Source organism: Anarhichas minor, unplaced genomic scaffold (assembly GCF_050575085.1).
Source record: "Anarhichas minor isolate MPS153535 unplaced genomic scaffold, ASM5057508v1 ptg000149l, whole genome shotgun sequence".
Classification (NCBI taxonomy): domain Eukaryota; kingdom Metazoa; phylum Chordata; class Actinopteri; order Perciformes; family Anarhichadidae; genus Anarhichas; species Anarhichas minor.
The window spans coordinates 1-15,000 of record NW_027466595.1 but is presented as its reverse complement, the minus strand read 5'-3'; the positions used below and the strand labels follow the sequence as shown (position 1 = coordinate 15,000).

Sequence of the window (15,000 nt, the reverse complement as noted above, 5' to 3'; positions counted from 1 at the left end):
TGCTGGAGTGGTTCGAGGTTAAGAAGCCGGATTTCGTTCAGCCCATCCAACCCATCGACTTCACAGGTCTGTGACGAGCACAACAATACATGTCACACCGACGATCGGCTCTGAAACTGCTTCTATGTCTTTCAGACGTCTCGGGGTTATTAGACTGTACAGGTCCCGTCAGCGGGAACAGCAACAGGTACAAACATCCCACCAAAGATGGTCAGGGTTCAATACCACGAAGGACCGAAATAAACCTGAGTAAAGTAGAGAAACAGGACCGGGTTCAGGCTTCGAATCAAAGCCTTTTATTATTGTGAAATGTAACATTTTTCATTTGCTTTTATTAAAATGTTTAACTGATACAGCATTTATCTGTATTTATCTGCTCCAGTGGTTCTCCTTCCTTCATCTTCAAACAGCCCTTTGTGCCCATCTGCTCCCCGGTGTCGCCAGGTCAGGAACAGGAACAGAATGTTTGTATTTAACCCAAACGCATCTTTAACTTTATTGACTTTTCTTTTTGGTCTTTCCAGAAAACAAGAGTTGGACAAAGAAACAAATCAGGTATTTATACTTCAAAGCGTCACGCGGTTACTATAGTACATGTTGTGTTTGCATTCATATTTTATCTTCTTTCTTTTGCTTCCGTGGTCTCTGCTTTCCCATCCTTGTTGGCACAACCCATCCATGTGTCCGTCCTTCCATCGTCATCCACCTCCCTGCAGTCGTCCTCTGTCAGCAGTGACTTTCAGCATCCCATTTGGGCTGGACAGTGATGTTGACATTGTCATGGGAAACCCAATAGATTCTGTCTTTCGCTCTGTCAGCACTGACAACCTCACCACCGGCATCCCCGCAATGACTTCCCCGGTGACATCGGCAGGGATGACTTGTGTCCCGTACAGCCCTCCAGAGGAGCTCAGCCACCTGGTCAGTGCTTCTGCTCCGTCGCAGCGCTCCTCCTGGGGTCCTTGCGCTCACACAACGCCACTGGGAGAGCTGCCAACCATCGAGGAGGCGCTACAGGTGGTTCACACCACGAGCAGCAAAGATCGGAGGAAGGGAAGGATAGCAGAGAAAGGTGGAAGAGGACTGTTGGGAGGAAGGCCAGAGCCCAGGTTGCGTCCGGAAGGAGCCCCGGCTGGTTTCTTCCTACACTCCCCCGAGGAGGATGAATCCCAGCTCAGTAGCTCTGCTCCCTGTCGCTCTGGAGTCCTCCACCAGCCTGTTGGTGACGCTGAAAAGCAAGGAAGGGGAGAGAGGAGGGAGAGATCGGGACGCACCTCCGATATGTCTCGTGACGACGACTCTGTCCTACGGGATGGCAGCGTCGACTCCTCCGAAGCATCGGACGATACTTCTAGAAACGCGCCGGGTAATATCCGTCCCAGTTACGGTCGCCAGGGAAACAACAGCACCAGCAGCAGTCCACGCATGACGAGCTTTGCTGAGCGACGAGACAGCAGAAGAAGACATCCCGCCGCCCCCGGGGAGGAGTCGGCCTCTGCTTCGACCCCAACAACCCCGGGAACTCCACAAACACCCTCCACCCCAGCAGGGGCACCCAGCCCCGGTCCCAGAGGCCCTGAACCGGGCTCCGAGGCCTGGGAGTTAGGGGCTCGTCTGGAGGAAAAACGCAAAAGCATTGAAGCCCAAAAAAGACGCATTGAAGCCATCTTTGCCAAGCACAGACAGAGGCTGGGAAAAACTGCTCTCCTTCAACTGAAAAGAGAGCGAGGAGGGGAGGGAGCAGAGGGGGATAATCTCACCCTGGAGGAACGCCTCACTTGTATGGAGGAGCAACTGAAACAAGAGGAGGAGAGGGAAAAGAAGGAGAAAGAAAAGGATGGAGAGAAGGAGAAAGAGAAGCCATCTGTTCCTAATCCTCCTCGGCTAGAGAAGCAGGTCACTTTCTCTATCGGAAGTAAGAAAGGGGCAGAGAAAGAGAAAGGAGGTGAAGCTGTCTTTGTGGAGTACAATGAAGTGGTTCAGAAACTGAGTGACGCTCTGCAGTCACTACAAAAGGACATGCAGAAACTTACAGAACAGCAACAGCAGCTCATGAGCAATCAAAGACCCATAAACATACCCAAAACCACTCCAAAACCAGCACCTAGAAGCGCTGCCAAAACGCCTCCTCACACCCCAACAAAGACACCACCAAGAACCCCGACAAAGACTTCTACGAGGAGTACCACTAAAGCGTGGATGATTCCTGGTCCCAGTGGCCCCGCTGCCTCCTCCCCGTCACGACGTTCGCACCTTCATTCTTCTTCAACCTCCCCAAAGACTATCATCTCCTCTTCCTGCCCGGCTCCTCGCACAAAGATCCACTCCTCCTCCTCCACACCCCGCAGCCCCAAGCACCACCCGCGTGCCCAACATCAGCCCCACCCACGGCCTTCCGAACTCAAGTTTCCCCCACTCAACCGCGCCTTGGTACCGACCCATAACGTGGACACCCTCCCCCACTTACGGCGTGTGTCCCCCAGCAAGTGTCAGGTTCAGACCTCCTCCTCGTTTCGTATCGGTGGGCCTCGGACTCCTCAAGAGCGTCCTGAGACTACCCAGCAGCCACAGCCTGAGGAGAACGCCTCGGACACAGCGTCGAGCGAGACACCGACTCAGTTCAGCTTGGAGCTGGAGGACATGGAGGCTGTAGGAGGTCTGCCGGTTTTCCCACAGCACGGACAAGATCGTCCGACGGCTGCTGGTGGAAGCAGCTCTGGTGCTCCTTCTGAGTGCTCATTTGGGAGCGAGACTTTGTCTCTTTCTGCTGCGTTCAGTGCAGGAGGTGAAGGGAAGCACTGCAGGCTGATTGAGGCCTCGCTGTCTTCTCTTGGAGGGCCAGAGGGGGGCAGTGATGTACCAACTGATGAAGGGCAGGAGTATTCCTCCGATTCCATGAGCGACCACACAGAATCTGCTGTGGAACCTGCTAGAGGACTCGCTGCAGAACCTTTAGACCCCATAGAACAGCTGGATCTGGCAACGGGAGCCGGCAATTTGCCAGAACAAGAAACCGAAAGAGACGAGACGAGACAGATCGAAACTCTGGAGCCGAGTGGAGAGCAGAATGAGCCCGCGGCAAGAGGAGGAATTGGATTCTTCTTTCAGGTGAGTGCTGCTTGGGAAAAACAAAATGGAAGAGAAAGTTTGCGTCTGTGCACTTTCATTCTGTTATGACAGTTGGGTGTGTGATCTTGTGGTTGTAGGAGGAGGTACATAGTGAAGGGGAGATGGCCCAGCGTAGAGCTTTGCTGTTGGAAAAACAGCAGAAGAGAACCGAGGAGTTGAAGAAGAGGAGACAGTGGAATGAGCAAGAAAGGGAAAACAGGTAGCAGACACATTCATGAACGCTCACAAAGTTCTTTGCATTGCTTGATTTCTTACATTTTTCTAACAAGTCCAAAGCTGAGATGCCTGTAAATGTGACCTACTCCTCTTGGTTTCAGACCAGCATCTCCCTCCAATACACCTCCCGCAGGCATGACCTCGCCTTCCCCCACACCTCCTGCTACACCAGTCCGGAGGGGAACTTTCACGCGAGTGGAGTATGCATGGCGGCATCAACTCAGGATCATGGAGGACTTGGACAAAGTGCTTCTGCAGAAATCAACTAATCAAGGACAATCTTCCATCAAGAAAACCCGGCCCCGTCCTCGCAGCATGACGAGGGAGGAAACGCCGCTGTCTCTGAGTCCAGCCAAGGGAAGAGCTGGTAAAGTCTTTAGTGAGAAGTTATAAAAGTGTTTTCAGATGATTTCAGAACTGTTTTAATGTCCTAATATTTATGTTTCTCCAGGCTCTAAGTTGACCAAAGTCTACTCTAACTCCTCCCTCAACCTGGCAGCAACGGATGAGCCAGGAAACAGACGTGGTAACCTCCTCAAGAAACCCCACAGGTTAGTATGGTGGGTTGTATAGACTTTATACAATGCTGCATGCTAAACATAGATACGTTACCAGTCACTGTACACAGGTTAACATAATGCTAATACAGTGATGGGCTAACATTAGCACAACAGCATGCTAGATGTTACAGGTTAATTCTACTGCTATGATAATCTGTGATGGCCTATTGGTTCATTGGTTGACATTTCTCCAACAGCCGTCCTGATTCGCCTTCAGGATGTGTGACACCAAGTAAACTGGCCAATCAGAATGGAGATAAAGACTGGGAGACTGGCTCCAACGGAACCTCGCCCGCCCCAGAATACACAGGTACAACACTACATATGCATTGCCAAAAATGATTGCAACTGTACTTACAGGTCAGCGTAAACAGGTGTATCTGTGTTTGTAGGTCCAAAACTCTTCAAAGAACCAAGCTTCAAGTCCAACAAGTTCATCATACACAACGCTCTGTCTCGCTGCTGCCTCGCTGGAAAGGTCAACGAGACCCAGAAGAACAAGATAGTTGAGGTATTTCCCTTTACTATGAGCCACTTTTCATGAGAGTAATTTTAGACCACGCTTGGTGATCTATGCACACTATTAGAAGATGTTATTGAAAACTATTGACGCTCTGATCTGCGGTTCTTTAATGCTGTTTGATGTTACCTTGGATTTCAAGGTACACTCGTCAAGGTACAAGGTACACTCGTGCCAACACTCGTGGTCAGCTGCTCCACAGCTGATCACGAGTGTTGGTAGTCCCGCCCTCTCCCCCGTGCTCATGAAATATTGAGCCGAATTTGGATTTGAGATTCAATTTATTTGCATAGCCCAATATGACAAATCACAAGTTTGCGTCAGAAGGCTTTACAATCTGTAGGACATACGGCGTCTTCTGTCCTCAGACCCTCACATCGGAGAAGAATAAAACTCCCCAAAAAAACCCTTAATGGTTTTTAAAGGTTGATCTATAAGTAAGCAGACATGCAAAGTTAAATTCAATGTGTGGGAGGAATTATTGTACATATAATGATGCCTCTCACATTTGATTCTGACATCTGGCTTTAATTCACCACCTCACCATCAAGACCCCAGAAGATACCAATGGTCGTGTTTTCGTTCCCTCGGAATGAGCCGTTTGTATCTACGTACTGAGCGGGTCCTCTTCACAAAGGCCGCCGTGTTTCTACAGTAGCCCAGAACGGACAAACCAAAACACTCACTCTAGAGAGGAACATCCTTCCTCCTACACACTTGGCACACAAGAGAAGTTTCAGTTGGTTGCAATCTGGAACCTCACCACTAGATGGTGCCAGAGCCTACACACTGGCCCTTTAAATGGAAATACTCAAGTAAAGTACTGCAAAATAGTACTTACATAGAGTACTTGAGTGAATGTAGTTAGTTTCCACCACTGCATGCTTGTTTGAAGATAATAGAAACAGCCAATGTGATTCTTTGCATTCTTCCTTCTCTTCCTCAGGAGATGGAGAAGAGTCCCGCCAACCACTTCCTCATCCTCTTCCGTGATTCCAGCTGCCAGTTCAGGGGCGTTTACACCATGAGCACCGACTCCCAGGAGCTCGTGCGATTGGCTGGCGTGGGGCCGCGGACCATTGGCTCCGCCCAGGTGGAGTGCATCTACAAATACAGTTCAGACAGGAAGCAGTTTAGCACCATCCCCTCCAAAACCATGGGCATGAGTGTGGACGCCTTCACCATCCCCGGCCATCTTTGGCACGGAGGAGGCGCAGCAGCAGCAGGAGGAGGAGGCGCAGGAGGAGGAGGAGGAGGAAGCCGGAGGGCGAGCATCACTAAGAAGGCAGTGATCTCCAAGTGAGAGACGTCACATGATTGTTAAAGAAAACACTATAATCACTGTAACTATGGTGAAGAGTGTAGTCAATATGAAAGCCTTTAGCCGTGTGTGTGCAGACAGACAGCGTACCTCTCTGGCCACTGGATTTACTAGAAACACAAAATGTAAAGAACAACGTTTGTACTCCCCTTAAATGTGCCGAGCACAGAAACACACTAAAGAGTGTTCAGAGGAATGTTTGTAAATGTTCAGTCACGTGCACAAGAAAGAGGTACTTTTAAAACGTCTCGTACTCTATTTGTGTGAAGTAGAAACTGAACACTGACTTTAATAAGACCAGCGCTGGCTCTCTGTTCCTCTCTGCTGTCCTCCAGTAGAACAGCTCTATACGCCGGAGCCTCCTCGTGTCGGGGTCACCGGCAGGACTTTCATTTAATTCAGTTTAATTCCACCAACAGCTGCCAGTCGGTGGGTCAAAGCACATTGTGACTGCAAAATGAAAACATAACTGAAAGAGATGATCGCCACAGAAGACATGTTGATTTACTGGTTTAAAGCTTTTTCAAAATATAATAGCTCAGAGAAAACTTGTGTTTTGATGAAACTACGTAAATATAAAGGTATGAAAACAATGAGCTAATAGCGTGCTGGTGATGATGATGATGATGACGGTGATGACGGTGATGATGGTGGTCACGATGACGATGATGTGTTATGTCAATATATTTAGAAGTACTTGCAGTGTTGGGCTCCCGGTCAGGGGTGGGTTCTGTGGCTGGTTCCGTGTTGGATAGATTAAAGGGACAGTTACAGAAGCCCAGTCCTGCTCTGTAAGCTCCTGAGGTGTCTTTCCCTCTGGAGTGACCTGGTTGACGCGCTCGTTGTACGTCTAGATTACCTGTGATGTGCGTTGCATTAGGTACATCATCACAGAGACGTTTGTTGAATGATAGATAGCTCGTTTATTTTCTCTGTTGTGGAACAACGTATAAAAGGTCCCATTCTTTCCACCGACAGTAAATGCATCAGTTGTATTCACGCACCACATTAGAGTATAGCGGTCAAAACCCTTTGACCTTCCGGGGTCAAACACCTGACAACCACGGAGAGCTCAGGACCTACATACCTGAGCCCAGGACATGAATACAGCACCACCCAACGTATACACAGAGAAATACAGTTGTATTTACACCATATTTGGCTCTAACAGAGACAGTAGTGAAGTTTAGAAGTGTGGTTGAAGTACTTCTGTGTTACAGGATATGAAGTAAAGTAATGTTCTACTGTGGACGTATGTTAGACTCCTCAGAGAATCTCTATCAGTCTAAGAGAACGCTTTATTTAGAATGTTTTAACTTCTTTACCTTCATGACGAGGAACTGAAGCTGTTATCTATGATCTCTACAAACACACCGGACTCATAAAACACTGATTTAACACGTTAACTGCCGGGTACAAAACATATTTTCTGCAGCTGATATCCTCGTTCATGACAACTGTACGGGGGTGCGTTTCTATATAACTCAGCTGTTTAAATGATATTGAGGCTTGAAGCATAGTTGAGGGCGTGTACCTCGTACCACACTTCTAAACATCTCAACTGTCCCTTTAAGCTCTGCGGCAAAACAATCCCGTCTTGAATCTTTTCCTCCACGATCCCTCTTAGATAGCTTCTACATTTACAGCTGCTAACAAGACTCACGGAACATCGTGAACCGCCTCCACCAAAACTCTCCAAAGTCAAAACAAACACAATATTTTTGCATGAGGGTTCTAACGACAAGGCACTATTTATCTACCACTTCGGGTTCTCTAGGTACAACATCAAATAACAGAACATGTCCAGTATTGTCTTTACTGTGGGCTATTACTGTTAATGAATAGAATGTAATACAGGTCAAAGTCCGGGTAATGAGCTGTGAGAACATCTTCCGTTATTTTATGAATGTATCTCTAACAGCGGGTCAGGACGAGGTTAACAAACGTCAGAGAGTTCCTGTGTGCAGCAGAATCCTCCGTTGTTCTGCTACGATACTGGAGGAACAACAGTCTGCTGTCAGCCAGGAGATCTCCCACCAAACAAACACAGCAACAAGATGCGATGAGTGGATTCACATCCCATTAAAGATGCTGTCCAACCCGAATTTAGTGGAGAACATTCCAGAGCAGCGTTCATATGTGGAGAAACAAACTGGTTAAACTCCACTGGTCAGGCTGTTCCTCTCCTTCCTTCTGTTGTCCTCCCTTCCTCTTCACACTGATGAAGGAGCTCTTGGTGAGAGAAGTTAATGAGCAGAGCTCTAACTAGCACGGTTCAGCTGCAGACGGGAGCCCTGAACGATGGGAAGTGTGGACTCTCTTCTGGTGGCTCTGCTCAGAGGGAACATCGCTAAACTGGAAAGGTTCAAAACACGGCATCGCCTCCTTGTTCCTCCATCACAGAGGTTTAAACTTCACGGTAATATACTCACTTTTAGCTAAATACTCGACTTTCTTGATGAAAACATTCAACATTTTATTCAATTACATTCTTTTTAAAGACAGTATTTTTGAAATACTGTACTTTAAAGTTTTCTCTGAACTTTTCTGCTATACTATGCTCGCTTTCTTTTTTACATACCATACAAAAAAATATAATAGCTATCAATGACATACAATACTATGAGTTCTCATTATTACATTTTTCGAAATACAATAAAATAATTTTTTTCTTGAAATTATTCCCCATACCTTACGACATACTATACTTCATAGTATGTGACATACTGTACTTCATAGTATGCGACATACTGTACTTCATAGTATGCGACATTCTATACTTCATAGTATGCGACATTCTATACTTCATAGTATACGACATACTATACTTCATAGTATGCGACATACTATACTTCATAGTTTATGACATACTATACTTCATAGTTTACGACATTCTATACTTCATACTATACTTCACAGTATATGACATTCTATACTTCACAGTATGCGACATACTGTACTTCACCGTATGCGACATACTGTACTTCATCATATGCGACATTCTATACTTCGAAGTATGCGACATTCTATACTTCATAGTATGCGACATTCTATACTTCATAGTATGCGACATACTGTACTTCATCGTATGCGACACACTGTACTTCATAGTATGCGACATTCTATACTTCATAGTTTACGACATTCTATACTTCAGTATGCGACATTCTATACTTCATAGTATGCGACATTCTATACTTCATAGTTTGCGACATTCTATACTTCATAGTATGCGACATTCTATACTTCATAGTATGCGACATTCTATACTTCATTGTATGCGACATACTGTACTTCACAGTATGCGACATACTGTACTTCATAGTATGCGACATACTATACTTCATAGTATGCGACATTCTATACTTCATCGTATGCGACATTCTGTACTTCATCGTATGCGACATACTGTACTTCATAGTATGCGACATACTGTACTTCATAGTATGCGACATACTGTACTTCATACTTCACTATACTTCATAGTATAGTATGTCGAAAAAGGTTTTAAAAAGTGAAAGTATAGCATGTTAATAAAAAGTCATAAAGTGATGATAAATCATAGTTTTATAAAAGTCATAATATAGCATATTCGAAAAGAAAGGCATAAAACAGTTCATAGTATGTTGAAATAAGTCATGTATGTGTCCGTGTACCTGGAGAGCAGATTCTAGAGCCACCAACCAAGAACAGGATCATTTAAGGACCCGTGTGTTTGAGAGATGAGGTCAGTGTGCTGCTGTCTACCTGTTAGTCTGGATACCTGATGGAATATTCAACCCTAAACAATCATCACGAGAAGGTTATTTCCTCAGTTCGTCCAAACACACCAATAGTACGAAGAGTTTTTCATGGTTTTTATTGCACCTTCCTCAGAACAGACAGCTTGTAGCTCATACACAGACAGCGGTGTTATTAGCTCATGTAGCTCGTATTGCATTGGTTGATCAGGAGTGATTTTGGGATCTTTGGGGGATTCCGACCTACGTTGAGATCAGATTTTTCAGGTATAGATGCGTCCGGGATTTAACATCAGCGGCTAATTTGAGTTCATTCTTCACTTCACAGTGTACAAAAAACTATGTTGAAGGAAACCTTTGGAAGCAAACGTGTTTTTTGTTACAGGCTCTCTATATATAATTCAGATCATAATCTATGATTCACGAATTGTCTCCACATGGCTCTCAACATGGCCGAACTGGCGGCTAACAGCTAATGGTGCTAAAAGCGCTAACAGTGCAAACAACAACAGCGCTGACAGAGCTAACAGCTAACAGCTAACAGCTACGTTTCATAACGTCACACGATATCACGTCCTCGGAGCAGCCGGGGATCGAACCGCCGATCTACGCATAGAAAGACGGTCGAAGCAACAAAAACAACTTGGTTAGTGTTAAAAACCAGCTAAAGATGTAACATCACGTGACTTGGTGACAAAGAGTCACCACATCAAGAGCAACTTCACACGGGACACCAACGCTGGAAGTCCTTCACTCCTCTAGATCTCTACATAGATGAGTTATTAGATATTAATGATCTGAATGTCGTATAGAGAACCTTTAACACTGAACATCTCCTCCGTCCTGGAACACTTGTGAAGTTGATGTTCGCCTTGTTCGCTCCTGACAAAGACTCTAAATGTGGACTTTGAGGGAAGTCTTGTTAAACATTGTAATACATTTGTGTTTATGGTGAAAGGAACAAGAACTGGTGCCGGTCCTCAACAGGACCAGAGAGGTCTTCATGTCCATGAATCTCACTGTTCTGTTGAGGATTAGATTCAAAGATGACTAACTATTGATCACAGTGAAATGAATGGAAGACCGTTCTGTAACACAGCATATTATTAAGTTATTAATCTCCCAAACCTTATTGTTTAAATATGTGAATTCTAGGAGCCAAACTAATCTAATCAAAATGCTTTTTGAATTTGTAATGAGTTAACATTCTGAGACACTTGCTGACTGATGAGAGATGTCATGAACTCTTGTATGTATAGAGTCATAGAGTATAGTCCACGGCTGCACCAAAGATCCCAAACGTGAACACACTGAACCTCCAACATGAAACCAACTGACATGAAGCTGAACGAGGAGGAGAAGCTCTCAGGATGTTATGTTAAAGAAAAGAAGAGATAACAGCATCAGTCATCAGACACACTTCACTGTCTCCTCACGAGCTACAGACAGTTAAACAGCATCCGTCTCTGCCTTCAGCCTGACAATGTAACCAATGAACACGTCTTATTTAACTCTACGCTGCAGCTGTATGACGAGGAAGCTGCAGGTGCAAAGCTGTGACAGAACATATACTTTAGTGGCATAAGGAGGAGTTAGAGGAGCACACGGAAACGTGTCTGCTTCTTCTATGAATGAACCTGAAACAGCTGCTCGACTCTCGTGTGATTGTTGCTAATGAGCGTCATCAGCCGGGGACGTCCCGTTCAACGGGGCGCCGTCGGACCGGAGCTCCGGGGACGGGCTCGCGGAGGCCGGGTCCGAGGAGTTGGTCGTCGGGTCCAGCGGGATCTGGACGGAGGGGGGGGGGCTGAAGACGGCGTCAGCGGGAAGGTTGGAGGAAGGACTGGGAGGAGCGTCGGATGGGGGGAGAGTGGGGGGGGGTTGTGAGGATGAGGAGGAGTTAAAGGAGGGAGTGAGTGAGGAGAGGTTGGAGGCAGTGAGTGAGGGTGAGTCGGAGAGTGTGTGTGGGAGAGGGGGGTCGGACGGGGAGTCGGTTAGAGTCGGTCTGGGTGTGTGTGGGGGGGTCGGCTCCTGTGGATCAGTGCAGACCAGCTCCCCATCGGACACGTACCAAACCTCATTGTGCCGGTTCAACAGCTTCAAGGGACTACACACACACACACACACACACACACACACACACACACACACACACACACACACACACACACACACACACACACACACACACACACACACACACACACACACACACACACACACACACAAGTAACAGTAATTATAATAATTATAACATATAAAGTATTGAATCTATGGGAATTATAAAACACTCTGATCCTTGAATACAACGTCAGTGAGCACTTAACACGTGTTACGGTTCTTGAGCTCCTCCGTCGCTCCTCTAATTATAAACTGACGATGGTGCATTAAAGTATGTTCATGCATTATAGAGCTATAGTGCTGTAGAAGAGGTAAAGAGTCGGTGGACCTGTCGTAGCCGACTCCGTAGTGGTAGCTGTGGTTGTAGGACGCTCCCACTCTCTTCAGCTCTTTGGTCAGCAGGTGAGCGTGAAGCCTGGAGGTGACCGACAGCATCCAGCCGCCGTAGCTCCTCACGTACACGTCCATCTCCGGCATCTCCGTGAAGTACAGCTGAGCAGGACACGCATCACGACAGTCAAACACTGACGTGTACGGCAGAAGAAAATACTACTCCAAATACTAGAAAAAAGGAGTCAGCAGTTCTTTTAACACAACGATAGAGAGTGAGCCGGAATCCAGCAGATAAGAGAAGAATCTGATCCGAGCTGTGAAGCACAAGAACACGTTGAGCGTGTTGAAACCTGAGCGTGAGATGAGCTCGACGCCGCGTCGTAAAGAACCAATCAGAGGGAGAATCTCCTGACCATGTCGTCAATGTTGGAAACATCTTAAATGATGAGTTTATGTATTTTTACGTCACACAGTCTGAAGATATCTTTGTATATAAACAATAACCACGCTGCCGTATTTACGCTCAGATCACGATGTTTTACGTGTTGATGGAGCTGCTACAATGTTAGCTTAGCATAGCAAGTATTAAGTAATTAAGTAATACGTTATTTACTCGTGGTCTTGTGGAGAGAACTAACAAAACTGTGACTAAATCACAGTAAAAGTCTGTTTATTTGGCTTCATAACGCTGTCTGAACCACATCAATGCAGCCGCTAACGTGAAGGCGGGAACATTTACACCACGTAGTTCTGTTGGCTGCACGTTTGAAAACAGACAACAATTTAAAGCAGGAGTTTTTTATTGTGTGAGTGGAAGACAATCTTAAAAATGTCAGGAAATCAAATTATTGAGCTTTTTTTCAACAATATGTGATGATTGAAGTGGATTCTTAATGTTTTCTGTGATAATCGTACAGACAGACGGAGATACGACGAGTCGTTATCGATTCCTGAGGTGGAACAATAAAGTACGCCAAACTAGCCGACGTTGTTTTTGATTTATTTGAGCATTTTAATGACTCATGTATTCACTTCCTCATTCAGATTTGGTTCTCCGTGTTGAGAAATCATACTGAAACTAAAACAATCAATAGATGTAAATAATAAACATCACAGAGTTCATACTGTGACTATAAATGTGTAATAAATGTGTAGTAATCATTAAACTCTATCTGCTATCATCTGATACATTAATTAATTTCATATCTGTGGATGTTGTCACACAGAGAGATGAAGGACAGCAGCGTCTATTTTTATATTCTGATCACAGAGAACTCATCGATCGGATCGGAGTCACCTCGGCACGCTCACCTTGTCGCTGGTCGGCGCCGGCGGCTTCTCCTGATAGGCCGCCGGCAGCGGGAAGTTGAGCGTGTAAACGGCCGGCTCCCACATCTTGGTCTCCTCCGGGATCTTCACCAGGACCGGGGCGGTCATCTCCATCTGGAAGCCTACACACACACACACACACACACACACACACACACACACACACACACACACACACACACACACACACACACACACACACACACACATAATGAACACACTGTAAAACATTTCAAGTCAGTTAAACTTGCAAATGAAAGTTCACCTGCTGCCTTTGATTCAACTCAGAATCTAAAGTTGATTCAACTGGAATGTTCTAGTTGTCTCAACATCATTGTTTAAGTTGTCAGAGTTGATTGAACTTGATACAGCGAGTTAAAACAAAGAATTGTTTTACATCAAGCCAACACACATTTCTGCATTATTGTTTCTCACAGTTTCAAGCTAAAATAACTCAACCACGTTTACACAACTTCCCATTTCAAGTTAAGAAGATTTTAATTCCAAATTGGTTTCAACTTACATATAAAAGTTAACTTGACGGATAATATCAAGTTTGCTTGCTTTATCAAAAAAAATAATTCACCCGTAATTCTTACTTCTGATAAAAGAATAAAGCATTTATTTGAATAAAAGATGCACAAGCTTGAACATTGGGTTCAAGTACATTTACCCAACATGTAAAATCCTGTTAAACCACGAGCATAGAGTCACGACCTCACCTCCCTCGTTGGCTCCGGTGATGTACTGGAAGAGTCTCCTGAAGGCCATGGCTGCACCCACGCCCATGAAGTAGGCCTCGGCATCAGTGGACACCCAGCGGGTGGGGCTGTAGTGTCGCACCTGAACACACACACACACACACACACACACACACACACACACACACACACACACACGGTGTGAGAAGCGACGGCCGGGTGAAGGCGTCCTGCTGTGTCGACCGGAGGTCCTCTCACCTCATATTCGTCGGTTTTGCAGACCAGCTGATACTCCAGACATTCCTTGGACTCGGAGCAGAAGCTGGTGTTGGTGCTCGGTCTGTCAGAGAGAGAGACGGATTCATTTCACTGTCACACGACGCTTCAGATGTGACTTTGGTGAATCTGATCTAAACACCAAAGTCACACAACAACACAAGCTAACCGATGGAGACCACAAACCCCTGAGTTCTGATGACTGTTTCTATCAATGGAGTCTGGTGTGTTTGTAGAGAACAAAGGTAACAGCTTCAGTTCCACATCAGAAAGGTAAAGAGGTGAAAATATTCAGTATTGTACTCAGTACTCCTGTCTGTTTCTACTGTAGTAATACACAAGTATACGACCTCAGCTCACCCAACACTTCCTTTAGCAGAGACCACGACGGCCAGCAGCACCACCACGGAGAGGAAAACCCTGAGGGAGGACACGTTAATCTACGTTTAGAAGTACTATGTCATAGTATAGCAGTCAGTCAAAGTACATTTACTCAAGTACTTCAGTGTACATTTGAGGCACTTGTATTTTATTAGAGGATTTCCATTTTATGCCACTTTATTCCGACTTTATAGATGAAACTATCATAAATAAAGTTATTAAAATGAGCTGCAGCATCAAAGAGATGAAGACATGAATACAACAATAATATATAGATTATTGTTGTATTCATGCATGAATGCATCAATATCATGAAGAGTATTCTGCAGAATGAGGACTTATACTTATGGTGCATTAAGTAGATTATTAAGCT

The 15,000-nt window shown here is 45.4% G+C and overlaps 2 protein-coding genes across 2 annotated transcripts in view; one reads left to right on the top strand and one right to left on the bottom strand.

The window, feature by feature from the left end:
• The window catches only part of LOC142943672 (calmodulin-regulated spectrin-associated protein 3-like), a 20,068-nt gene extending 13,826 nt beyond the window's left edge, over positions 1 to 6,242 (top strand). Inside the window, exons 9-19 of the mRNA XM_076085322.1 lie at positions 1 to 66; positions 136 to 187; positions 383 to 444; positions 525 to 555; positions 717 to 3,108; positions 3,207 to 3,328; positions 3,447 to 3,712; positions 3,797 to 3,896; positions 4,103 to 4,215; positions 4,298 to 4,416; positions 5,372 to 6,242. The exon at positions 1 to 66 is cut by the window's left edge and continues 28 nt beyond it. Coding sequence (XP_075941437.1) covers positions 1 to 66; positions 136 to 187; positions 383 to 444; positions 525 to 555; positions 717 to 3,108; positions 3,207 to 3,328; positions 3,447 to 3,712; positions 3,797 to 3,896; positions 4,103 to 4,215; positions 4,298 to 4,416; positions 5,372 to 5,728 — 3,680 coding nt within the window. The 3' untranslated portion in view covers positions 5,729 to 6,242. The remainder of the gene's footprint in view (positions 67 to 135; positions 188 to 382; positions 445 to 524; positions 556 to 716; positions 3,109 to 3,206; positions 3,329 to 3,446; positions 3,713 to 3,796; positions 3,897 to 4,102; positions 4,216 to 4,297; positions 4,417 to 5,371) is intronic.
• A 3,347-nt stretch (positions 6,243 to 9,589) lies between these two features.
• Positions 9,590 to 14,666, bottom strand: soul5l (heme-binding protein soul5, like; the record flags this gene model as incomplete). Its single annotated transcript, XM_076085311.1, has 6 exons — positions 9,590 to 11,593; positions 11,936 to 12,099; positions 13,252 to 13,391; positions 13,992 to 14,112; positions 14,229 to 14,331; positions 14,607 to 14,666. Coding segments are annotated over 6 exons (1,024 nt in total), but the record flags the coding sequence as incomplete, so codon positions are not given.
• Positions 14,667 to 15,000: the final 334 nt, after the last annotated feature.